The 25,848-nt window shown below is 48.1% G+C and overlaps 1 protein-coding gene across 1 annotated transcript in view; it reads left to right on the top strand.

Annotated features, from left to right (window-relative positions):
- Positions 1-25,848, top strand: part of PLEKHH1 (pleckstrin homology, MyTH4 and FERM domain containing H1) — a 380,707-nt gene that overhangs the window by 213,636 nt on the left and 141,223 nt on the right. Inside the window, exons 14-15 of the mRNA XM_085627151.1 lie at positions 3,124-3,282; positions 11,532-11,612. Coding sequence (XP_085483277.1) covers positions 3,124-3,282; positions 11,532-11,612 — 240 coding nt within the window. The remainder of the gene's footprint in view (positions 1-3,123; positions 3,283-11,531; positions 11,613-25,848) is intronic.

The following is a 25,848-nucleotide window of genomic DNA, read 5'->3' as shown; positions in this document are numbered from 1 at the left end:
ACAGAATTGAAATGCCCAGTTACTCACAGTCCTCCTTTCTTAGCTGCTCGAGATCGCACGGAGACTCCAGCCACCCTGCACCTCCCATCACGCATTACGCACCACGCATTACAGACTACACAAAACGAACGGGCGCGCGGTCACGAGCACAGCCACGAGACGGTAACGCGGCAATAACGAGCCGCGAGTCTCGTGCTTTTGAAAGTGATTCAATTTAACAGAAAAGCGGACTTTGCTCCCGAGTAGGGCGGCCCGCTGATTGTGGATTCTGGAGGACAGAGCAAGGCCCTTGGGGCCCAACGGCATGAATACTGTGTGTTTTCCTGCTTCGCCTGGCCCCCGTCTGGACGCTTGTATAGTGTTTGGCGGTAAAATGAGACGGGAGAGCAGTTTGAGAGCAGTCTGCTAGCTGGCTCAGCTGGGTCCAAGACTGTGCAGTTACAAGTTGATGTCCTTGGAATCACCGGCACAGTATTTGCATAGCTGGGGCACATTAGTGGAGCTGTAGCAGCAGGTATACGGTATACGGCAGTGGAGCAGTGGTGGGGAGAGCGCACGGCCATTGGAACAGATGTAAGTAGAACCAAATTACCTTGAGTTAAAAAGTTTAGGCAAGTGTACATAAGAGGAAGCACAATCGCCTCAGACCCCAAGCGGAGCCGTTGGTGTTAGCTATAAAGAGTTGCAAGAGAGAACATGTGAAGCGCGTTCACAGACAGCAACCTGTGAAGCGCGTTCACAGACAGCAATCAACAATCTGCGCGTGCCCCAGTCTGTCTCCCTTGAGAGGCATCTCGGCGACAATAGGTCTCGAGAGCGAGACCTAAAAAATGTTATCTAATATTTGCACAATAGTGGCTCCCACGTAACTGGGCCTTGTGTCTTGTTGTCTGCACAGAAACCAACACAGTTACCCTTGTCTGACCCTGTGTTATGTAACTAGAGTTCATGTAAAGCGCCCAAGTACCCTCGGGCCGAGTTAGCCCTATATGAAACTGCCAAAAAAGGTCACTATGGTTCCTGCTTGCACGTGAACCTCACGCTCCTTCTATGAACATGTCCACACACAAGGTCAACCCTTTGCTACTCGTGTTGGCATCTAAGCTTTAAATACAAAGCCACAAGGCTTCCCTGGCTCCCAGGACAGGTTCTGAACCTGGCCCTATGTTTTCACCCTCTGTAACCTTTTAAAAATTGGTAACAAGTTGACCAAAGTGCCCAGTGGTATGAGCTGCTGCAAGACGTCCACCATCTTGCAGTATAACATAGACTGCTTCAGGTTTGTGGTGTGCGCAGTGGCACAGCTAGGGTGCCATGGGCCCTGATGCAATAAGGCTATATCACCCCTTGTCCACTCCCAGGGCGTAAATACAGCCCGAATCTGGGTGATTTAGGCCCCATCCTTCGGGCCACTGCAACAACTGCCCTTTTGATAGCAACGCCCCAGTGTATTTCTAACCCTGGGGAATCCTTCAAGGGAATCTCATTTTTATAGTACCCTAGTCTCGGCCAAGATTGACTTCTCTTATAAGAATTTTTTATTTTGTTGTTTACAAATTTCCATGCTTGTTATTTTTAAGCATTGTAAATAACAGGCGCCACTATTGCCTAATTTAATGTTACTCGGTTTACCCACCACCCAAGGGTGAAAAGTGAATCTGTCCTTGCTGGGTTTCAACCTCCTAACTTGGAGAATGCTGCATATTTCAGCAGAGAGCGCTCTTCGAGCCATTGAATGTATCTACTAATCCAGGGCTCCTGTGACTAAACTTCACACTGTGGGTCCGATTTATAATTTGGCGGTTGGGCCGTCCGCCGTCACAGCAACAGAGTAAATTATTCTGTTGCCCTGGATGAAGTCGCGACAACCACATTTTTAAATATTCGGCAGGCCGGCGGACATTCCAAGCGGTCGAGGCGGTTCCTGCCAATGTATTGTAACTTTGCCATACGGCTGCGTCAAACAAAGTTACAACTTTTTATTTTCAAAAACAAAACCCCAAAACAGGATTTTTCGGGAGGGAAAAACAAAAAAAAACAATGCCCTCCTTTCTATAGGAAGTATCTCCCATTTCCCATTGTGAGGGGGTCCATTTTGTAGTTTTCACTGCCTCTTATTACCAGGGTTTTCCTGGTGGTGACGTGCAGTGAAAACTGACCTGTATATGCGCCCAAGATGGGCGGACATACAGATCAACCTCTGACCGCCCTTACACCTCGGCCGTCAGAGGGGTGTAACCCATCGTTACAAAAAAGGTCCTCCTGCTTTTGAATCGGTTGAGCTGACCATTATGTTGGCGAAAACAGTATTGGGTACCCATTCCTCTAATGTGTGAATTGGCCCCTGTGCAAGGCTTTTAAGTGAGATGGAAAAACTAGAGGGTCGCTCAAAGGGGCGTGGTCGATGTATTTAGGGCGTGGCTTAAAAAGTAATCTTAAAAGATGTGCTTAGCATAGTGTGCTGCCCGACTGGTAATTTGCTGCTTCTGTCATTGCATCCAGATATATAATACAAGTAACATGACACCTACAACATTAGCCAGGAGTATTGGCTTTGCCAGTGGTTGTTAGTTGCATAAGATAAATAAGCAACAACTATGACTTCCTTGTATGATATACTGAAAATGCTTCAATTCTGAAAGGATTAAACTGTAAAAGAACTATTCGGAGCCTCTTTGAAGTTGCATCAAAGGCAGTGAAGGGTGGTACTGCTGGAGAGTTAAGATAGCTTTTTTCATCCTGAGGGTAAAAATGGAGAGCCCAATAGAGACCCGTCTCAAACCTGCTTTCAAGATCTGCCGGTGCTCGGCACCGGCAGGACCCAGTCCAATTAAAGCCCTGGCCCTGTATCTGTTGTAAGATGTCGATTTGTTTTGTGTCTTCTCGAAGTGTTCAGCAAATGAAACGTTTATCATTTTTCATAATCAAGTGCTCAATGCTGAGACCTATGTGTGATCCAGCGGTTAAAAGTTCTAATCCAGGCATAGACAATTCCGCCGTTCATCCTTTTGGGGATGATTAAATGAGTGGCAGTTTTGATTGGGGGTAACAATAGAATTAAAAGAGGAATATAAATTACGATTATATTTTTGTCTTGTAATTTAAAGCACGTTATTCCCCCAGCTGATTACCGACAAGAAGACCTATTACCTGACCGCGGACTCTCCTAACATCCTGGAGGAGTGGATCCGAGCGCTGCAAGGCATCCTGAAAGTGCAAGCCGCTAGCCCTGTCGCCGCTCAGAGCAGCATAAAGCCCACCGTGAAAGGCTGGCTCACCAAGGTAAGTCAGATTATTTTGTATCTAATACTTTGCGTCTTGCATTAATTATTGCTATGTATTTTCTCCTGGCTGAAGCAGAACGTCTGGTAAAAGAAATACTTTTGAGTATATTTTATTAAACTTTTTGGCAAGTACGAATCAGACCCAACGTTACGTCCTGTATTTCGTCCTAAATATGGGAGGGGGCGTGGTCAAATGGCAAAATTGCTGACGTTGAAGTATAGAGACCGTGGTAACAGACCCAGTTTTGAGCCAACCCTCCATATCCCTTAAAAGTCTCCAATGCACCCGAGTGAGGTTCACGCTTTATAAATACGTATTGAGAGGTTCCCTGCGTTTATTGGTGCTCTCCTTTTCCCAACTAGTGGTAACTACTGCCACCTTGTGGTGGTAGTGTGGAACGGTGGTGAGTAGGTGCGAGATAAAAAAAAAAAAATGAAAAGGCCGATGCACAAAAAATTTGATATAAGTAGGTATAACTTACTCCTGGAATTGAAGAATAAATCAGAACAAAATCATAGACATGTACGTAAATTTAACCGCGTTGTCTATAGAACGGGTCTGGTGGCGTGGCTTAGTGGACTACTGCTAATATATATAAAGAAGAACGGCTTAGAGGGATCAATCTCTGGTTTATTTACACACAAGAAACAATACATTTTCTTGGCAATCTGTTTTTTCATATATCAAAACTTTCAAAAATTATTTTTCAGAAGCGGATATCTCTTGGTGAACATCAGAGTACTTTACACATAATATATCCATAGACAAACGCAAAGAAAAATTCATTACACAACAACCTCTATATACAACTTCATACAACATATATACATCTTATATACAACAATGTATCACATATAAATTCCACTGACTATTGCTACAAATATGTACACTTCTTATGCGCAGTAATACATTCAGAGGTAATCCTCTTGGCGTCAGAGGTATTACTCCTCTCCTGATTTATTAATATGCGCCAAATAACTAGTTTCTTAGTCAACCCAATCTGTGGACTCCTCATAGATCAGTGTGACACTAAGAGATATCCGCTTCTGAAAAATAATTTTTGAAAGTTTTGATATAAGAAAAAACAGATTGCCAAGAAAATGTATTGTTTCTTGTGTGTAAATAAACCAGAGATTGATCCCTCTAAGCCGTTCTTCTTTATATATATTAGACGTGTCTATACCCAGGTATGGGAGGGTCATTTGGGTATGCCCCATAGTGTTCTATTGATAATTAGTGGACTACTGCGGCCGCTGTAGGGGCCTCTGTTCGACTTTATTGTCACAGGTTCAAAAGTCGGCAGGTCCACTTAGCCTTTCATCTAGGGTGACCAACTGGCATTGGTGCGAATTCAGGACGGTGAGTGTAAAAATTCAGGACAAAGGGTCAAAATTCAGGACACAAATTCAGGACAGGAGGTCAAAATTCAGGACAATAGGTACGTTTTACAGACACATCAGAGGAGGTCGCGCAATAGTATATACGTAAGCCCAGCCATATCCAAACATATTCAACCATTTGCAAACCTATCCATCATGTATCCTTCCATCTATCATTTAAACTCATCCATCCCTTCATCCATCCCTTCACTCATCCATCCATTATCCATCCATCCACCCTTTCACCCTATCCATCTGTACACTCATGCATCCACTCTTCTACCCATCCATTCACTCATCCATCCAGCCATCCTTTCACTTACTCATCCATCCACTCAGTCACTCATCCTTCCACCCATCCACCCTTTCAGTCATCCATCCATCCTCCCTTTCTCTCCCTAACAACCCTTTCACTTAGCCATCCTTCCTCCCATCCATCCACCCACCCATCCATCTACTCATCCACTCATGAATCCATCCATTGACCCTATCACTCATCCATCCTTTCGCTCATCCATCTATCCTTTCACTCCTTCACTTATCTATCCATCCATATTGTCCATCTACCCTACCTTTCACTCACTCATCCATCCGTACATCCACCCATTCCTCATCTCTCCATCCATTCACCCTTGCACTTATCAATTCATCAATCCATCCATCATTTCACTCATCCATCCACCCACTCACTCATCATCCACCTTTTCACTCATCCATACTTTCACTCATCCATCCACCCTTTTACCTATCCAGCTACCCTTCCACCCATACATCCAGCTATTTACCTTTTCTCTCATCCATCCTTCCACTCACTCATCAATCCATCCATCCTCTCTCATTATCCATCTATTCAATCTATCATTCATCCATTCGCCCTTTCACTTATTCATCCAGCCATCCACCCATCCCTTCACTTACTCACTCGCCCACCTTTTAATTTTAATTTTGAGCTGAGCCTTTTTGAGAAGAGGCCCATCAAGAACTTAACACTTGCTGCAGGAGCCATTCCAGGACTGGGACAGGATCCACCACGGGGGGGGGGGGTCAGGAGCCATCACAGGGGTGGGGGCAAGAGCCATCACTGGGGGGGGGGGGCAGGAGCCATCACAGCAGGGGGAACAGGATCCACCAGGGTGGGCATGCAGTATTCTAGTATCATCTTGGTCTCTTCCAGGGTGGGGTAGGGCTCCTCACCCCCTCCTGGACAGGACAATGAGAAGACAGGCTCTCTTTCCAAAATGTTAGTTTTGCCATCCCCCACTGTGATGTACAGTAAGCCTGGGCAAAGCACTATGCTATGCTCGCGTAGTTTGCGAAGTTCGTGCTACTTTGCACTACGCGAATTGCACGTAGCACAGTGCAAACACGCGTAGCGGTCATTTTTTGCTGGCTCGCGGTCCTCAACGTCAAGTTGGCGACCGCGAGCAAGCAAAATGACATCCTGGTGAGACTTTTTCCTCGTTTGCGATCAGCAACCTCAAGTTGCCGATCGCGAGCGTGAAAAATAAACCACCCGACGAGATTCTCAACGCGGGGAGGTCAGGTTTCTCATTGCGAGTGGTTGCGTATGCTCGCGACCGCTCGCGATGAGAAACTACCAGTCCGCGTTGAGAAAACTGCCGCTCGAGTAAAAATCTACAGAAAACTACAGCTCGCACTGTGCAAGATGCCGTTTTCAATGATTGCACAGTGCCGGATGCTTGTCCGCACTGTGCAATCATTGAAAACGGCATCTTGCACAGTGCGAACAGGGTACTACGCAGTTCGCGAAGTGCTATGCGTAGCTCGCGTAGTGCAAAGTGACTTTGCGTAGCTACGCGTAGCGCTGCTTCGCAAACTACGCCCAGGATAATGTACAGTACTTAAAGGAGATACTCCACGAGAACTGATTTAACTGATTATCCTCTATACTTTGTTAATCAGTGTGGGTGCGATTGTGCCATTTCTTTATTTTATTCCATTATGGACTGCATGCTTGAAGAACCGAGGTTTGCTTAAAGTTTCGTGACAGTAATTAAGCTCTGTGACGAGAACCACCACGTGCTGCCTCGTGTAATCAGGGCCGGTTCTAGGACGTTTGGGGCCCTGGGCAGAAAGGGAATGTGTGAGGCCCCTCTAAATTGCAGACACATGACCATTCAGGGCTGTTTGCATCTTAATAGATGCCCCTGCGCCTGAAGCCTCAGCCCCCCCTCTCAGTCACCTTCAAACACCTCTTAACAGCTCATTAAGGGCGGAAGGTGTGAGGGTTGCCATCCCGCTGTGCCTCTCCAATGCTGCTGGGTATCTGAGCTTTGGTACTGCATCGGAGTCTGTTACACCCGACCTCAACGGCATCGGAGTCAGGCCCGGCTCCAGGAATTTTTATATGGGTGGGCCAAGGGTGCATTTGGGTGCGCCACTGCGGGCTCGATTTGTCGCATATATGTCTGGGCAGGCCTGCTTCAGGGCCCTCCTTTATCTCTTCTTAGTCTTACAAGGCCCAGTAAATCGCACTCTTTTCCAAATCTCTTTCTAAATATTATCACTCTCAAAAACTGTTTTTTCTATGTAATTTTCCTTTGATGGGAAGAGGAGGTTTCTGAGGTGGTAGTATCAGGCAAGTGACACTACTTGGGCTCCCTCTGTTCGAGCCTTCATGGAGGATCCCTCTTCATTACTACCTCCACCTGGCCCCAGACTCCGCAACGCACTGCCTTGCAGGCTTGATTATCCACTACTCCTCTCCAGTGCACCTTATCTCACAGCTGACCTTGGGCCCCAGCCCCATATCAGGCATCATCGGGCTCCACTTTCATTTTTCCGGGTAAAAACAGTAAAATCACCTTCAAACTTAAAACATTGAATATAGCAGTAAATATAATTAGCATGCCCTTTAAAGTATGTTCCACAGTAGCCCTTATGACCCGACTGCTAATTAAATAAACAAAAACAGAAAGGCCATGACAGGGCCGGCTTTAGCGCTGATGCGAAAGTCTTTTTTGGCGCCGCACCAATAATCACTGCCATACGCCACAAGTGCCCCTCTGCTCCCCATAGCCCCTCCCCCTCATGACCTCCTCCTCAGATTCTCTCACTGCCACCCTCTACCAATGCCCCTCATTTCTCTGTAGCCCCTCCCCCTCATGACCTTCTCCTCAGAATCCCTCACTACCATCCTCCAGCAGTGCCCCTCATCTCTCCCTAGCTCCCCCTCCTCCCCCCTCCACCCATGACCTCTTCCTCGGATTCCCTCACTGCCACCCTCCAACAGTGCCCCTCATCGCTCCATAGCCACTCCCACTACCTCCTCCTCGGATTCCCTCACTGCCACCCTCCAACAGTGCCCCTCATCGCTTCATAGCCCCTCCCACTACCTCCTCCTTGGATTCCCTCACTGCCACCCTCCAACAGTGCCCCTCCGCTTTACGTAGCCACTCTCTCATATGCATTTCATTTGTTGTGTAGCGCTACTCATATCAGTGTAGTGTGTGTCAGTACTTTACACCACGCACACATTATACAGAGACAACAAATCATACAAGTATGTAATTCAGCCTACAGGGAATGTCAAATAAGCCAATGAGGATTACATGGTGTACGTATCACGTCATCCATACTGGTGGGCAGTTATTTTAAGAGGGTTTGGTCTGGAGAAGCACAAACTCAGGATTTAAAGAGTACTCCAGTGGTTAGGGGTTGGCTTTACTGATAAAAATGTATATCTGACCAAACATGCTCATTTTAGCAACATTAGAATAATGAAAGACTGGGGAAGTTCTAACTATATCACAAAACAAAAAACGCGAAGTTCTAACTATACCATTCAGGTTTGCATGCAGCTCTTTGATGACAGTTCATTGGTCACTGTCCTATGTTAGGATTGTAACTTCTGAACTGCAAGTAACACAAGGATCTCTGTCACAATGACAGTAACCCACTGAGATTCCGCATAAAATACAGTTCTTCTGCATTTAAAACTACTAACAGAGAAATGATTGCTCTCTCCAGCAGGATCATTAATAGCCAGCGTTATCTGGGCATTTTTTTTATTGTCCTATTGTTGTCCTGCATCAGCCATGATAACGATAAAAACTGATTAAATGAAGCACACACGAAGTACAGATCCTGCTGGGCCTGTGCAGATTTTAAAAAGAAAAACAAATAGTGACACATTCTCCTACCTACTCCATTAGTCAAACTTAGTGTCGCAGCCTGATCTGATATGCAGCTGCAGGGGTTGGGAAAGGTGAATAAAAATAAACAAACTTATTTTCTCCTGCGCTGCATAGAAAAAGAATATCCACGCAGCAGGACAGTAAGCAAAGGTTACCGCAGCCAAAGAAAGGATTTGTCCCCTTCCGCCATGCCCCTGGTGGAGCTGAAGGGGTGAAAAAATAAACAAAGCCTCGTTAACATGTAAATGGTCTTTTAAAGACCTGTGAAGTACTCGGGTACAACTGCGATAATCTCAAAAACTGGCTGTGTGCGCGCGCATGGGGGCACACACACGAAGGGGGAGGTGGGGGGGGGGGGCTTTGAAGCACTTGAGCCCCATGGCGTTGCGCGCCTCCCTTCAAGCCCTCACTGCAAGGGCCAAGGCTCCAGTTTACAAGACACATACATTTAGGGGGGTGCGACCGGTGCCTGGTTAAAATTACGGACAAATAGCGTGCGTTAAAGAATCCTTCACGGACAACGGACAGACGGCCGAAATTACGGACAGTCCGTGAAATTTACGGACGGTTGGTCACCCTACTTTCATCCTTCTGAGGTCGATAAAATGAGTACCTTTGAGTTGGGTAACAATAAACATGTTATTTAGCGCCAAGATACCTTCGGGTGAACGTGTGCTTTAAATATACATTATGTTATATGCAACAGAATGGGGCAGGAATCTGTTTGATACTAGCTAGTTAAATATCGCTCGAGAAGAGTAAGATGATCCCTGCAACGCAATCGACTTAGTTGGGTTACTTTTGTTGGTAAAATCACTATCTGCGCTTTATGTCAGAAGTGAGGGTTTTACCACCAGTGATGGCCATTAAAGGTAAACACTCAAGAAAATGATGGCATTTAACCCTCAATGTAAGATCGGTTTTGGCATGACTACTTACTAAATACGTTACACCAATAACAGGCGTATATAATACGAGGTCACTACACGTCAGCTTAGGATGCAGGGGTATTTTATCTCTCAGATTTATTTACCCTAAAATTCATAAACAACGTTTACCTGTATTATGCCATCCTGTAGTAAAATGTGTGCCTGGAGGTAATTTTTACACCCGGCAGCATACCTGTTTAGTTGCTAAGCACAAAAGTTAAATTCCGCTGCTTACATGTTTTTTACTTAGCCTCTTACTTACTATTGGAGGTAAAGCAATCCAATTGGCAGTTATGGATATCTGCAATACCACAGAACAACCGCCAGGCGGAGCAGCGATCTCAGTGGACCCTTCTTTTGCACCATGAGTTTATACGTTGTGTGGTCCCCACAAATCTCTGGCTTGCTGTTCTATTTCACACAGCGGTTTGGGGGCTGGTCTGTAGATTCGCATGCACGCCCCGCCTGCTTTCAGACTAGGCCAGCGCTTCACAGCGCACCTGAGTTGTGGCAGCTGTTATTGGCATAAGCTTCCGGTGCTGGTGCTCCTGTTGTGATAGGTAGCACATTTCATAACATTAGTGGTTTTTAAACATTTTTAAAGACAAGCCCACCCCCACTTTCCTCTGCCCCCCCCACCCCAAGCAAATGTGATAGCTACTAATATCTTGAAGAGACCACGTAAAATATTGTGAGTGGGTTTAATAATATTTTTTTGGATGAGGTGGGGGGCAGGGAGGTATCCGGGAGCTGCTGACAAAATATGAAGCTCAGTGGTGTTTTTTCACCACTACTTAATTATTTAAATTCAAGCTAGCCAAGTATTTCTGAGGAATTTAAATGGAAAACTACCAAGGACCCTAACTGTTGTCTTTGTGCACAGTAAATCCTCTGATAGAGAGTAATGGAGAAAACATTGTAGTGTTTTTTTGTTTATGGCCTGATGTGAGGTTTGAGAGATGCTGCAGCATCCAGACACGTGAACACCCCAAGCACAGTATTGTGACAAGAGGACTCGTGCTCAGCAGCCGGAGCCCAGCCTCCGGCGGTGACGTCGTTGTAGAGAAATAACTTTTTTATGACTACCAGTAGCAATTTTTGAATCAGGCCTCCATAGACTTGCAGGTGTCCTTTGCATGGTCTTGAGTGTGCTCTCAGCTTCGAATGAATAACCAGGAGGCAGGTCTTGATATATCATCACTCGCAAGGTGAGGGCACTATATTTCCCAATAATTGAGCTAGCTAGGGTGTTCTACCAAGTGCTGGACATTTTGTCTCTTTTCCAGTTTCCTGGCTTTCAGCAAGGAATCTAGTCACATAGCTCTAAGAAGCCATCCACTAAATACATTTGATCTCTTTAGCCACCCAACAATTGGTTTACAATCCAAAATCTGCTTTAAAAAAAAAATAGCTTGTCTAAACAGAAAATTCCACATTTGGGGAGGACTAAAATGTATTTTTAGCAGCTGTTTCCATTCAGTACATCTTAGCAGGTATGAGGTGCAACTGGGTGTCATTTATTTAGTAATTTTGTTGTTTATAGGGCTTCCTCTCAACATGTTTTTCTGTGTAAAGTATCCAGTCATGACCACCTTTTTTCCAGGGGTGTGGATGTCCCAAGCATCATCACTTGCGTGTGCGTGTGTGTGCACTTCAGTTTAAAGGATCCCACACCCGAGCCCGACTTTGTCATGGTACTCCTTGATCTACACTGTGAGCACGTTCCCTCAACCGTGTGTAACTGGACTTCTTCTCTCTTCATTGTCTCCATCTCTTTGCAGGTGAAACATGGACATTCCAAACTCGTGTGGTGTGCCCTGCTTGGGAAAACCTTTTACTACTACCGGAATAACGAGGACAAGGTATCTCTCTTTATTCCAGCTGTTGAGACGTTCTGATTTACACATGCACTGCTGCCTGGATGCATGCCAGCAGATGTTGAATTTTGGTTCGCTTTCCTTGCTCCCAGCCCGAGTTAGATTGATTCTTCTTTTATAATGTACTTCTTTTGGTGCTTAGAGTTTTCACTTCCTCAAAGCCAGATGCTACAACCAGAGATTTAATAGGCCCTTTTCTTAATTAAGCTGCTAAGCATTAGTTCCAATAGGATGAGTTACCACAGAGACTGACTGTGATTGAGTTGTGCAGTTGTGTCGTATGCTGGAGAAGTCATTACATCCTTGTGGAGCTTCCAGCCAAAGTATGACTAACAGAGGTGTCCTTCTGTCTGCCTCACCATTATTCATCAGAGGCCGCCGTCAGCATTGTCAGGTCTTCATAATGAGCGGGCGCCTCTTTTCCCACCTCCTCAATGAGTTGTCCACCTCTACACATGTGGGAGCGCATGCCTTCTCCTGCCAGTTGTCAGCTCACCACCACATCAGGCCTATGCTGTGGCAAGAAATCACCTTCTTCGTTTACTGGCTGTGTTAGCAACAGCTCTGAATTTGTACTACTGTGCAAGGGAGCATTTCTAAACCACTATCTTTGACTGACCAGGGAGCTATAACCTCCTGGAAATGTCACAGGGTGATTACATTCAGTAGTTCGTGATTTATAGAGTATGCTAATATTTTGTAAAATGTCTGCTACCTGTGTGTCCTCAATAGAAAGCAAGGATGTTTAATACACATGAACAAGCGGATATGGTGTGCAGTTCCTTAGAGAGAGAGAAGAAGAGAAAGAGGCTGGGTCGTTCTAACACCCTAACCCTTTGGTATTTGGGCCCTCAAACACCCAGCTGGGTGTCATGCTTCATCATAGAGCATGCTCCTCGTCAGGCCGGTGCTGCAATACCTGACGTGCACCCTATGAGGGGCTCTTTATTGGAGATCTTTTCGACACAAGCCGTTAGGTGCAGTGTGGGCATAGGGCCTCATGGTGTATATGTGGGTGCAAGGTGTGAGGGAATTGTGCCGAGAGTGGTACTCCAAATCAAATTTAATCAGCGAGCCCACTGGTCCCAATTAAAATCAGAAAATGTGTGCCACCACTGAGATAATGGACAGTGGTGGCTACATAATGGTGGTCGACATGATTTTTGCCTAATGTGTCTGGAGGATCATTCGGCAGTTCTTCAGGACCAAGTATATACTATCATCACAGTGGTTGGTTCCAGTATTAGTGTCAGATGTAAACCAAGGACTTAAAGCAACCTAACAATGAGGTACCTTATTAGAACCAACCCAATCAGGGCGGCTCACGACTCCTTCGAGGGACAGGCGGAGGGTACGTTAACACTATTAACATCAGTTCAGCCACGGCTGCCTTGCTGGAAGACCTACCCCTTACTCCGCCAGCTCGGGAACCTAATTTTGCCTTCAGTTCTATAATCACTGCATTGTACTTGTGAAATTTCAGGTTTATTCACAGGTGTGTTTGACAAAAATGCCTTTCACACAAGAATATTTGAATTTATATATACAAAAAAAACACTTTCAAAAAGAAGAGTAAGGACAGAAAAACAAAAAAAGATTTACGAAAGCTAACAATGCATAACTTTCTGTTCGAAGGATGTGAGCTGTAGATCACATGCTGTGCATAGCCCGCCATCTAGTGTTGGATCCAGATGTTTGCACTTGTTTTTGTTCAAAGAAGTCTTTTCCAGTCACAAGGTAGGTGATTCCTTCTTTCGGTGATAGTGCACATGGGCATCGACTCCATTGTTAGATTGTTTTTTTCCGCCATCCGGTTTGGATGTGAATTGCTGTGCTCCAGTTCTGGACCATTTCTCGGGTTCCCTTCGACATGCAATCCACTACCCTCGACAGTATTGTTTCTCGATTGTGTTTCCTAGTCTCTGCGTATCGTTTCTATCGTAAAACTCATAGAGGGCCATCGGGCCTACCCGTGCTTGGCTCGCTAGCAGTCAATGGAACTGTTGGAAAACGAGGCAGCATCTGTGAGGCCTGCACAAATAACATGACTACATTTGTCCTTCACTGGGAACCAAACACCCAATTGTAGCGCCTGACTCTCAGAGGGTAGCGTTGCAGAGCAGTCTGAGGCTTACTCAAGGGAGGTGGTGTGGGCTAGTAATCGCCATTTGCAGGTGCACAAAAATAACACTCAATAATTGATTGTCCAGTCTGTACTTTGCTTTATAAAAGTAAGAGTACATTTATTAAACACACACACCACTCAATACTATGCACCAATTTACAAATATACATAAGCTGTTGGAATTACTTTGTGACTTTGCATAACATCTCCACCCCTCCCGCAGGGGGGGTGGGGTCTAGTACCACCATTCCCATGTATGCACATCAACTTGCCCCCAATGCAGTTAGTTGAACATAACCTGGAGCGAGGGCCCTGCGCACTGGCACCATCCCAGTGGCGACCCACCCCATTACCTCAACAAGCATTAACAATGGGTAAACCTGCCTTGGTGACACATGACCCTGACTGAGCATCTCCTACTGACCATAAAGTATGCACCTCTATATCTTAAGGGCTAGCAGTCTGGGGTCTTCACCTAAGCGCAGCAGCAAGAATCCATGTTTACGCACACTTTAGAATGACAGTACTCATCACCTTGGTTGATCATTTGAATGCATTGCAATTACAGCCCCTAAGGGCATCACAGATGAAATCACAGGATTGCGCATATACAGCCAGACACCCTAGCAGGACTGTCTGGCAACATAACCCCACTTGGCTTATGACATTTCCTTACACATTTGACTTACAGTCCCTTCAAAAGAAGTACTCCTGGCAACTACACTTCTCCTGCAGTGTGCCTCTTCACTTTAAAAGGAATCCCAGGTAAAAGCATGAGATTACGTAAATACAGCCCGACCCCCTAGCAGGAAGGTCCAGCAACATAACTCCATTTAGCTTAACTTCACCTTACACAGGTACTTCACTTTACACATGTGACTTTCAGTCCACCTAAAAAGAAATAACCAATAGTAAATGCATTTCGGTGCAATTACACCACTTCACCTCCAGGGGATGCCCTTCTCCAGACATCCCCCAACTCAGCCCTTCAATCCGTGATGCACTTCATAGTACACCCTCAGCTGTAGAACATAAGTTTTGCAGCGTGAATCTTTCTGGATTCACTATGCTGTGCATTATTCCGCGATCTTGTGGTTGGGTCCGGATTCGTAGTCTTTTCTTTGTTTTTTTTTTTTTTTTTTGTAGCCCAGGTGGGCGTCGACGTCCACCATTTGGTGCACCTCCCGTGACGTCGTCGTGCTTCCTGCGGAAGTCCCACCTTTGGGGCGCCATCTTCAGATTCTTTTTTCCGCCGTTGGGTCTGGATCGTCATCGGGAAGCTCCAGAAATTCACTCGGAGGAAGAAGGAAGAAAAGCGAGTTTCATCGATAGAATCAAGAGAAGACATCAGGAATAGAACAGATTTCATCAGGAGCGCGAAGAAAGAGGACCAGCGAACCTTTTTTCTTCGACAGCCTTGGAGAATGCACGCTCAGAGACCCTGAGCGAAATGGACAAGACGCCATTCAAGTTCTGCCCAAACTGCCACCACAAGTTCGCGCAGAAAGACCAGCATCCGGTCTGCAACCTCTGCCTACCGGTGGATCACCGGAGTATCGACTGCAACGCCTGCTCAGCCTTCGCGCCGAAGACACTCAGAGTGAGAGAGAAGCAGAAAAGAGCCAACGCCAACATGGATGGCAAAGGGAAACCCCCGACACTCTACGAGCTGGGCCTCGACACGGACGACGAGGACAACGTCGCCGAGACAGCCGAAAACTTCACGGTCGTAGAGACCGACAAGAAAAAAGAAGACGAGGTAAGAGAATCGTCGAGCGCAAATCAAAAGACACCTCGAAAATACGAGGGTGACTCGAGAAAAACTGAGTCAAGGTCCACGAAGGGAACCCCGGCGCCGAAAACTTCGACGTCCAAAGGGGGAACTTCGGACAAAAGGCCCAGCGGATCCTTACAAAAGGACTCCCTGGGGCAGAAAGACGCCGAAAGGCAAGGGTCGTCGAAATCGTCCCATGAAACTGGCCGATCGACGCAGAAAGAACGTTCGACGTCGACGCAAGTTTCATCGAAGAGACCCGCGGTCGACGCCGAAAGCATCTCCGAAATGGAGAAAAAGAAGAGGCGGCTCGAGGCCGAAATGGAGAACATCCTTCAAAGGAAGAAGGAGTTTGACGCCAGGATGAAGGAATTCAAGATTCCAACGGTTTCATCGGCGGACGTCGTCGAGGTCGAAGGCGAGTTCGACGCCGAAGGGCTGACAAGGGATCTCGAGGAAGAAGAGGAGCCCTATTATGAGGAAGAAGCCGAGGAAGAAGACCAACAGTCGTTCTACGAATCGGCGGCATCTACCAGCAACGACGTCGAATGGCACGATCTCGACACCGAAAACCCTGAGGAGGCCGTGGACACGTACCCCTCGAGGCCTTCGCCACCCGACGACATCGGGGTATACAATATGGTGGTGAAGAGCGCAGCAATGGCCTTCGGCGTCAAACTCGACGAGGAGAGGCCGAAAGCCGATTTTCTCGTCGAAACACTGCTCCCCATCCAGACGAGGAGTCAGTTCCTCCCCATGCTACAAAGCGTGATGAACCAGGGGAGAGAAGCCTTCAAGGAGCCTGCCACCTGCCGGTCGATCACGCCCAGGACAGAGAAGAAATATAAGCACTCCTCCCTGGACCCACCTTACATCAAGGGTAGCGTCACCGCAGACTCCATCATAGCCTCCACGGCCAGGAGAAGGGCCAACGTTCCAGCAACTTCGGGCCCACCTCCGGATAAGGAGAGCAGGAGGATCGACCTCACAGGCAGAAAGGTCGAGAGGAACGCCGCAATGCACTGGCGCATGGCGAATTCGAATGCACTCCTCAATAGACACCAATACCAACACTGGGATGAGATGGGGGAGCTAGTAAAGCACCTCCCCGAAGAATACCGCCAGAGAGCCTCTCACCTGGTGGATGAAGGCAAGAACATCGCCAACTCCTGTATAAAGACGGCATTGGATGGGGCAGAGACTTCAGCAAGACTCATGGCCATAGGGGTCACAGAGAGGAGGCATGCATGGCTAAGAATCTCGGGATTTAAACCGGAAGTGCAGAACAACATCCTTGGCACCCCCTTCAACGGAGAGACACTGTTCGGAGCAACGGTGGACGAAAAGCTCACCCAGCTCAAGAAGGAAAACGAGACAGCGAGGTCCATGGGGGCCCTACAGCTGAGGGGAATGAGACGAGGAAATCCCTCGAGGAGGCCCTACGGTAGGGGTGGAAGCCAACAGGGGACGTCGCACCAGGCGTTCCAGCAAGGTCAGCAGGGCGAAGGTCACGGACAAAGTCAGCAGAAGCAAAACTGGCAATATCAACCTCGGGGCCAGTCCTTTCGCGGGAGAGGGAACGGACGTGGCCAAAGGAGGAGAGGGGGCGATCAGCCCTCCTCGAAGTGACTCAGCACGCAAGAAGACGCCTACCCTCGTAAGGTCCCCAAGGGTGAGGCACAAAAAAGTGTCATCAGGGGGAAGAGAAGATTCAAGAGCCTACGAGCATACATCACCAGTAGGCGGAAGGCTGAGGTTCTACCTTCAGGAGTGGCGGCGTATAACCACAGACAAGTGGATACGGAACATCGTGCAGTACGGATACTGCGTAGACTTGGAGAAAAGACCTCCAAACAGGAAGCCGAAGGGAAGGCAGAGATCGGCCCAAGAACTGGCAATACTCAGAGAAGAAACGCGGAAACTCCTACAAAAGGGAGCCATAGAGACGGTGCCGTTCAGGGAACGCAACAAAGGGGTCTACTCAAACTACTTCGTGGTGCCGAAGGTAGACGGAGACCTCAGACCCATACTGGACCTCCGTTACCTAAACAAGTTCATCAGAACGCAAAGGTTCAAAATGACTTCACTGCAGGTGGTACTGCCACAGATAAGAGAAGGGGACTTCATGGTCACCGTGGACCTCAAGGATGCCTACCTTCACATCCCAATAAACAGAAGGCACAAGGGCCTTCTAAGATTCAACATCGAACAGGAACACTACCAGTTCACAACCCTGGCCTTCGGATTAAAATCTGCGCCAAGGGTCTTTACGAAATGCCTGTCGGCGGTAGCGGCACACCTACGAAAGCAGGGAATACACGTATACCCCTACTTGGACGACTGGCTGGTCAAGGCAAACTCACGCGAGAAGTGCGAGAGGCACGCAAAACGCGTAACGGACACCCTCACAAATCTGGGATTTTCCATCCACTGGGGAAAATCATCGCTGGAACCGGAACAGGTAAAGATTTTCCTGGGGGCAAAGATCAACTCCCTCAACAGTACAGTAGTGCCCAGCGACAGGAGGACAGATGCTCTACTGAAGGAGACGCAGCTCTACCAGAAGGGGCGAGCTCTGACAGTGAGGGCGGTGAGCAAGATGATGGGGATGATGGCGTCCTGTATCCAGCTGGTGCCGAATGTACGCCTGCACATGAGACCATTCCAGGAATGGCTGCAACAGCAATGGTCACAAGCAAACGGAAGTTGGGAGGATCTAGTGGTTGTTACGCACGCAGTGCAGGAGGAGATAACTTGGTGGAACAGAGACAACATAACAACGGGGAGAAGCCTGACACCACCAAGCCCAACAATGACCATTACCACGGACGCATCGCAGAAGGGATGGGGAGCGCACATGGACAACCTCAGAGTGAGGGGTCTATGGGCTCCAGCAGACGCGGTCCGCCACATCAACTACCTCGAGTTGAAAACGATACTGTTAGCCCTGAAGGCATTCCAGAGGCACCTGTTCGGCCAGAGGGTGTTGGTACAGACAGACAACACCACGGCGATGTTCTACATCAACAAACAAGGGGGGACACAGTCGTTTCCTCTCTCATCCCTAGCTCAGGAGATTTGGAGATGGGCCATACCTCTCAAAATAGATCTACTGGCAATTCACCTACCAGGGAAGGACAATGTGGAGGCAGACTGGCTAAGCAGACAGACCTCAGCATCACACGAGTGGGAGCTCAATGGCCAGGAAACGGAGAAAATCTTCCAGAGATGGGGGACTCCCACAATAGACCTATTTGCAACACGCCACAATGCAAAATGCCGAAGCTTCGCGTCCAGACAACCAGATCAGCAATCCAAGGGAAATGCCCTATGGATAAGCTGGTGGAGGACATTTGCCTACGCCTTTCCACCGATACCCCTGTTGCACAGAGTGCTCGACAAGTGCAGAACCAGCAACATGACTCTGATCCTGGTGGCTCCACAGTGGGCGAGGCAGACATGGTTCTCACAGATTCAAGAAATGGCGCAAGGCAAACCATACAGGTTCGAGAGGAGAAAAGACCTGCTCTCAATGCAAAACGGGGAGGTCCTGCACCCAGAGCCAGAGACACTCAACCTAGCAGCATGGCTCCTGAAGACCTAGAGTTCGCACACCTAAGGTTACCTCAGAGCACTATGCGAGTGCTACGGGAGGCAAGGAAACCTACTACAAGAAAGTGCTACAGCGCAAAGTGGAAGAGATTCACGGTGTGGTGCAGGAAAAAGGGCCTGCAAAACAGAATGACAAGAGACTCAACGGTGCTGAGGTACCTCACACACCTTCTAAAGAGTAACCTCTGCTCGAGCTCCCTAAGGGTACACCTAGCAGCGATCGTTGCCTACACCAGAGGTGAGAAGGGTGGAAGCTTCTTCACCTCGCAGGTGGTGAAGAGATTCATGGAGGGAGCCAAAAGAATGGCACCCCCGAAAAGGTTGCCGCCGCCGGCATGGAATTTAAACGTGGTTCTGACGGAGCTCATGAAGGCGCCGTTTGAACCCATTCACAAGGCCACTCTACAAATGTTGACGATGAAAACTGCCTTTCTAGTGGCCATAACCTCACTACGCAGGGTGAGCGAGCTTCAAGCACTAACGCTACAGGAGCCCTACATTCAAATTCACAAAGACAGGGTAGTCCTGAGGACGGACCCACACTTCATGCCCAAGGTAGTGTCGGCGTTCCACATGAATCAGAGTATCCAGATACCGAGTTTCTTCCAAAACCCGACTACAAACGCAGAAAAGGCCCTGCACACCCTCGATGCCAGGAGAGCGGTGATGCACTACATTGAAAGAACCAAGGAACTCAGGAAGTCGAAGCAGCTGTTTGTGTCCTTTGCTACTAGCTTCATGGGTAGACCAGTCACCAAGGGCACCATCGCTAGGTGGATTGCCCTCACTATTCAATTCTGTCACAAACAGGCTGGACAGGAGCTAACGGAGGGGCCCCAAGCTCACTCCACAAGGAAGAAGGGGGCCACAGTTGCCTTCCTGGCAAACACGCCCATCCAAGACATTTGTCTCGCAGCAACTTGGGCATCTGTGCACACGTTCACAAAGCACTACTGCGTGGACATTCAAATGAATAAGGAAGCACAGGTCGGACAGAAGGTGCTACAACACATTTTCAACGACCAGCGATCATCTTCCACCCAGCCACCACAAAAATAGGAAAACCGCTACAAAATCTATGCACAGCATAGTGAATCCAGAAAGATTCACGCTGCAAAACGAAAAGTTTCTTACCTGTCGGTGTAGTTTTGCAGCTTGAAGATCTTTCTGGATTCACTAGCGAACCCACCCACCTCCGCCAGGAAGATGAGGCTGGAGGAAGAGGGGGTGAAATGGATAGGATCAAAGAAGTGGAAACGTACAGAAATATGGACAAAAGGATTAATCAATCGCCTAGGGTTAAAAAAAAAAAAAACCCGAAGATGGCGCCCCAAAGGTGGGACTTCCGCAGGAAGCACGACGACGTCACGGGAGGTGCACCAAATGGTGGACGTCGACGCCCACCTGGGCTACAAAAAAAAAAAAAAAAAAAACAAAGAAAAGACTACGAATCCGGATCCAACCACAAGATCGCGGAATAATGCACAGCATAGTGAATCCAGAAAGATCTTCAAGCTGCAAAACTACACCGACAGGTAAGAAACTTTTCGTTCCAGCCTAGAAGGTGTTAAAGGCTGGCTGAGCCCCTGAGAGGTTATTCTTTCAGATGCCCCGTGAAAGTTAGGGGTGGACTGTTCTTCTTTATGCTGGGGGAGACTGCGGGGCTCCTGCAGCCCCCCTGCACCCCTTTTCACACGTGAGGGTGACCCCCTCCTCTGGGCACCAAAATGGCAGACTTCTTCGTGCTGTGGGGGGGAAGACTGGGCCTCTCCAGCGGCTCCCCCAGCACCTTTTCACAAGTAAGGGTGACCCCTCTCCTCTGGGGGCCACAAAGCACCAAAACAGCAGATTTCCAAATGCCCAGCGAGGCACCATGGGGCGCTTCATGCTCCTCTCCACCAGCCCCCGCCACTGGGTACACTCTCCTCCGCCCTCAGGGTCTCTGACTCAGCAGGGTGCTGTCTTCACTGGGTCCCTGCGCCAGCCTCTCGCCAGGCTCTCCTTCTGGGACTTCTTCTCCCTACGCAGAGGCCTCTGCTTCTGTGCACCAGTCCTGGGCTCTTCTTCTGGTGCTGATAGGGTCCTGGGGGCAGTCAGGGGGTCTCTCCTTCCAACTGCCCATTGCGCCAGGCTCCTGCACCTTCAGCCTCAGCCGAGCACACCCCAGAGAGCCCTTCTCTTCCTGTGCAAGCACTTTTTAAAAGTTGAGTAGGGGGCTGGCAGGAATCTCTGTTGGTCCTATCAAACAGCAACACATCACGTCCCTGCCCCTGCTCCCTCCTTCTTGTCCAGCCTCTGAGCTTGTTCAATAATGGCGTCGTCCAGGGTTTCTGGCCACATGTCTGAAGCCTCATCCCCCACGCTGCCTTCCCTCCTTGTGCAGCCTGGTGCCTGGCACCCCGTGACAGCTGCTAATTGATGAGCCTGTATCCCCTCCCATCTTCTCTTCGGAGAGGAGGCCCTAGCTTGTGGAAGAAAGGTTATCAATCCATCCAGCTGAGGTCAGCCCTCAGCCTGGGTCTGGTCCTGGCTGGCTCACAGAAATATGACCGTTCTGGATGACCCAAAAGCAGTACAAATATGACTTTGGACTCTGCAGGATACGTCTTTTCACCTCCAATACAAAGGGCTTTAGTACATGTCTGGAAACTGTAGGCCTTGTGGAAGTTAATTTAGCCATGGGCCCCACATTCCCTTAGGGAAATAATGAAGTGAAAACACAGTAAAACACACTGACTTTCCCTGGCATGTTTCTTTCCAGCGTATAAAGCCTATTCCATATCACCAACCAATACTGCATAAGTCCTGCCACACCATTCACTTTGTAGCTGCTCCTGGACTGCGCACGCTAGGAATCTCCCCTGCGCAACCCGTACACGTGTGCACACGCAGGTACACATGTGTCTGCATGTAACCAGCCCGGTGTCCCTTACTCCAGCTGCTGCGCAGTGGCCTGGTCAAGCCAGGGGAACACCGGTAAAATCCCCATGCAGTCTCTTACATCCTGAGTTCACTGTGGGTGAGTCCCAATTTATGAGGCTCCCCCACAGTAAAAGCTCAACAATTAGGTGCTCAAAAATCAAAAAATCCGGGCGGCCCTTAGTGTCAGAACCACCTTCTAACAGGAACGGACTCCATTCAAGCTCTGTCCCTGGTGTCAAGTTTCCGCACACCGACCTGTACGAAGTGCGCAATCACTGTTGTCCCCGGAACATGACGAAAAAGACTCCAACGCGTGCCGACCGTTACGATCGAAGAAGATGCTCTGTGACCGTCGGGCTCGACGTCACAAAATGCAACAACAAGGCGGCTCCGTACCGGACATCTTCGGAGAAGATTCCCACCAAGAACACGCTCAAGGGGCTGAGGAAGAAGAACATGTCTCCGTGTCCGAAGCTGACTCCGACATGGAAGAAGAGGAGCAAGTTACACTGGGTCAATTTACTGTGAGTACAGAAACCCCCTTGCCCCAACAACCAAAACCTAAAAAGGCTCCGGTCTGTCCCCTGCCTTCGGGCCAAGGTCCGCACCGAGAGAGTTTTTAGCCCCCCGCCAGCGGGCCTGGCGCCAAAACACAAGAAAAGCCTTCCGGCTCAGCATCGAGTTGACCCCCTAGCGGCACCGAACTGAAATCCTCAGCGCCGAAAACCAAGCATGTCCATCCTCCATCTTTGTCCAAGCCTAAATCTTCGGTGCCGAAGAGTTCGGAGCCGAAACTCTTTATTTACGCCGAAACTACAACTAAAGAGAAAAAGACTCCAACAAACGATTTGTGGTCCGATGTTCCACCTCCGGATCCGAAACAAAAAGAACGGATTATTAACCCAGATACTGGACATATTCATGCCAAATTACCTGAAAAAAAGGAAATTGGCACATCATATTGATATTCCAGTTCCACCTGATATTCAACCTCCTTCACCTACTAATCCTCACCTACCTATTACCCCCACTAATACACCACAGCCACTATCACCTGACCCACAGGAAGATGGGGATGGTGATGACAACAGGCCACAAGATGCTGATCCATGGGAGGATTATAATACTGATCCACATACAGACACTGACCCCGATTTCTATCCATCAAGGCCATCTCCTCCTGTTGACAATATAGGTTATATTGAGCTTCTTAATAGAGCTGCTCACTATCATGGGGTGGAATTACATAAGGAAACTTTAGAGGAGGACTTCTTATTTGAGACATTAAGCTCCACTCAAAAAACAACACACACTTTACCAATGCTTAAGGGGATGCTTAAGCATGCAGATGAGGTTTTCAAAGACCCTGTCAGGGCAAGAATAATCATGCCCAGGGTTGAGAAAAAATATAAACCAGCACCTACTGACCCTGCTTATATCAAAGGTCAACTGCCCTTAGACTCTTTGGTGGTCTCTAATGCTTGTAAAAGAGCAAATTCACAAACAGGCGAGACCCCTCCCCCGATAGAGATTCCAAGTTAATTGATGCCTCTGGTTAAAGGGTAGCTTCTCGAGCAGCTAATCACTGGTGCATTGCCAATGCTCAGGCTTTGTTAGCCAGATATGATGGAGGTCATTATGATGAGTTGGAAAAACGTATCAAATATCTGCCTGATGAGCATAAAGCTATGGCAAATAATCTCATACAAGAAGGAAAACTCCTTACCAATACCTCCATCAAATGTGTATTAGATGCAGCTGACACAGCAGCACGTGCAGTTAACACAAGCATGTTGCTACGCAGATTCCCATGGTTAAGAATATCAGGTTTCAAACCTGAGGTACAGGCCTCCATTTTTAATCAACCTTTTGACAAGGAACATCTATTTGGCTCAGCAGTTGACACCTCGCTGGAGAAAATGAAAAAGGACACTGAGGTCGCAAAGTCCATGGGGGCTTTACAATTACCTGCTAGTAGAGGTTCCTTTCACCGCTCCTTTTACAGGGGTGGTTCCAAAACTGTTACCACAGAAAATCCCTCCTCCTCTTACAGGGGCAACAATCAATCGCCCTCATCAAGAGGATATTTTAGAGGAGGTTTTAGAGGAAACAACAGTAAGGGAAGAGGCAGAGGCAACTCCACACACAAGGCCCTGCTAATATCAAACAGTGACTTGCTTCCACTACCCTCCGATCATTCCTCTCCTGTCGGGGGACGTCTCTCTTAATTTCTCCCTGTCTGGAACACCATCACCTCAGACAAATGGGTTCTACAAATTATCCAGTTTGGTTACTGCCTGGAACTTAGACACTCCCCCAAACATTCTTCCAAGATCACATGCAATGTCACTGGAACATCTCACCCTTATAAAAAAAAAATAAAGAGGTTCATTCTCCATTAGAAAAAGGAGTAATCGAGCCAGTCCCAATAAAACATCAAGGAACCGGAGTATACTCCCTATATTTCTCAATTCCCAAGAAAGACGGATCTCTCAGACCTATACTGGACCTCAGAGAACTCAATCTATACATTCAATCAGACCATCTTCACATGGTTACTCTACACGTACTTCCACTACTTCAACAAGGCGACTTCCTGTCCACTCTGGACTTAAAGGACGCCTATTTCTATATCCCATTACATCCTGCTCATTGCAAATACTGATGGTTCATTGTAGCAGGACAGCATTATCAGTTCAACGTGCTCCCATTTGGAGTAACAAATGCACCCAGAGTTTTCACCAAGTGCTTAGCAGTAGTCTCAGCTCACCTTCGAAGATAAGGTCTTCCCATATCTGGATGACTGGCTCATAAGAGCCAGCTCGCAAAAAAGCTGTCTCCATCACACTCACAAAACAGTGCAGTTGGTCTACGATCTTGGATTCACAGTAAGCCTGTCCAAGTCTCATCTACAGCCATCCAACACACAGGTGTGTATCTGGGAGCCACAATTGATTCACAAAAGGCTTTGGCCTGCCCCAATCTGGCCAGAATCCGCAACATGCAGACTCTGCTCTGCCAGTTTCAGCCTCATCACTCATTACCAGCTCCAGTGTTCATGCAGTTACTAGGAATGCGGTACAAAAGAGGGTGGTGATGGACGGAGCATCAGAACCAATCAAACACTCACACCCAGTCAACAGATCTGGGTTTGATCCATCACCGTTCTTTAGCCCACTCTGCCACCCCAGTTCAGACATGGCCATATGCAAATCAGTCTGACCCTGTGCCTCATGGGAACAGTCCAGCCCGAACTGTCAAGCCATGCCTTCCCTGGACCGGAAACAAGCTTCCTAGGACCGGTTTCTGGCATTTCAGCCGTCTTCAGCCAGGCTTGCTTGAATCCAGTGGCAAAGTGAGCAAGGGACTCACGTCTGAGCATACCCTGCCAACTTATGGCGAACAAAGCGGTACAAAAGAGGGTGGTGATGGACGGAGCATCAGAACCAATCAAACACTCACACCCAGTCAACAGATCTGGGTTTGATCCATCACCGTTCTTTAGCCCACTCTGCCACCCCAGTTCAGACATGGCCATATGCAAATCAGTCTGACTCTGTGCCTCATGGGAACAGTCAAGCCCGAACTGTCAAGCCATGCCTTCCCTGGACCGGAAACAAGCTTCCTAGGACCGGTTTCTGGCATTTCAGCCGTCTTCAGCCAGGCTTGCTTGAATCCAGTGGCAAAGTGAGCAAGGGACTCACGTCTGAGCATACCCTGCCAACTTATGGCGAACAAAGCGGTACAAAAGAGGGTGGTGATGGACGGAGCATCAGAACCAATCAAAC

The sequence above is a fragment of the Triturus cristatus genome, chromosome 9 (assembly GCF_964204655.1).
Source record: "Triturus cristatus chromosome 9, aTriCri1.1, whole genome shotgun sequence".
Taxonomy (NCBI): domain Eukaryota; kingdom Metazoa; phylum Chordata; class Amphibia; order Caudata; family Salamandridae; genus Triturus; species Triturus cristatus.
Note: the sequence above shows the minus strand (reverse complement) of the source record. Positions and strands in the feature narration are given on the sequence as shown.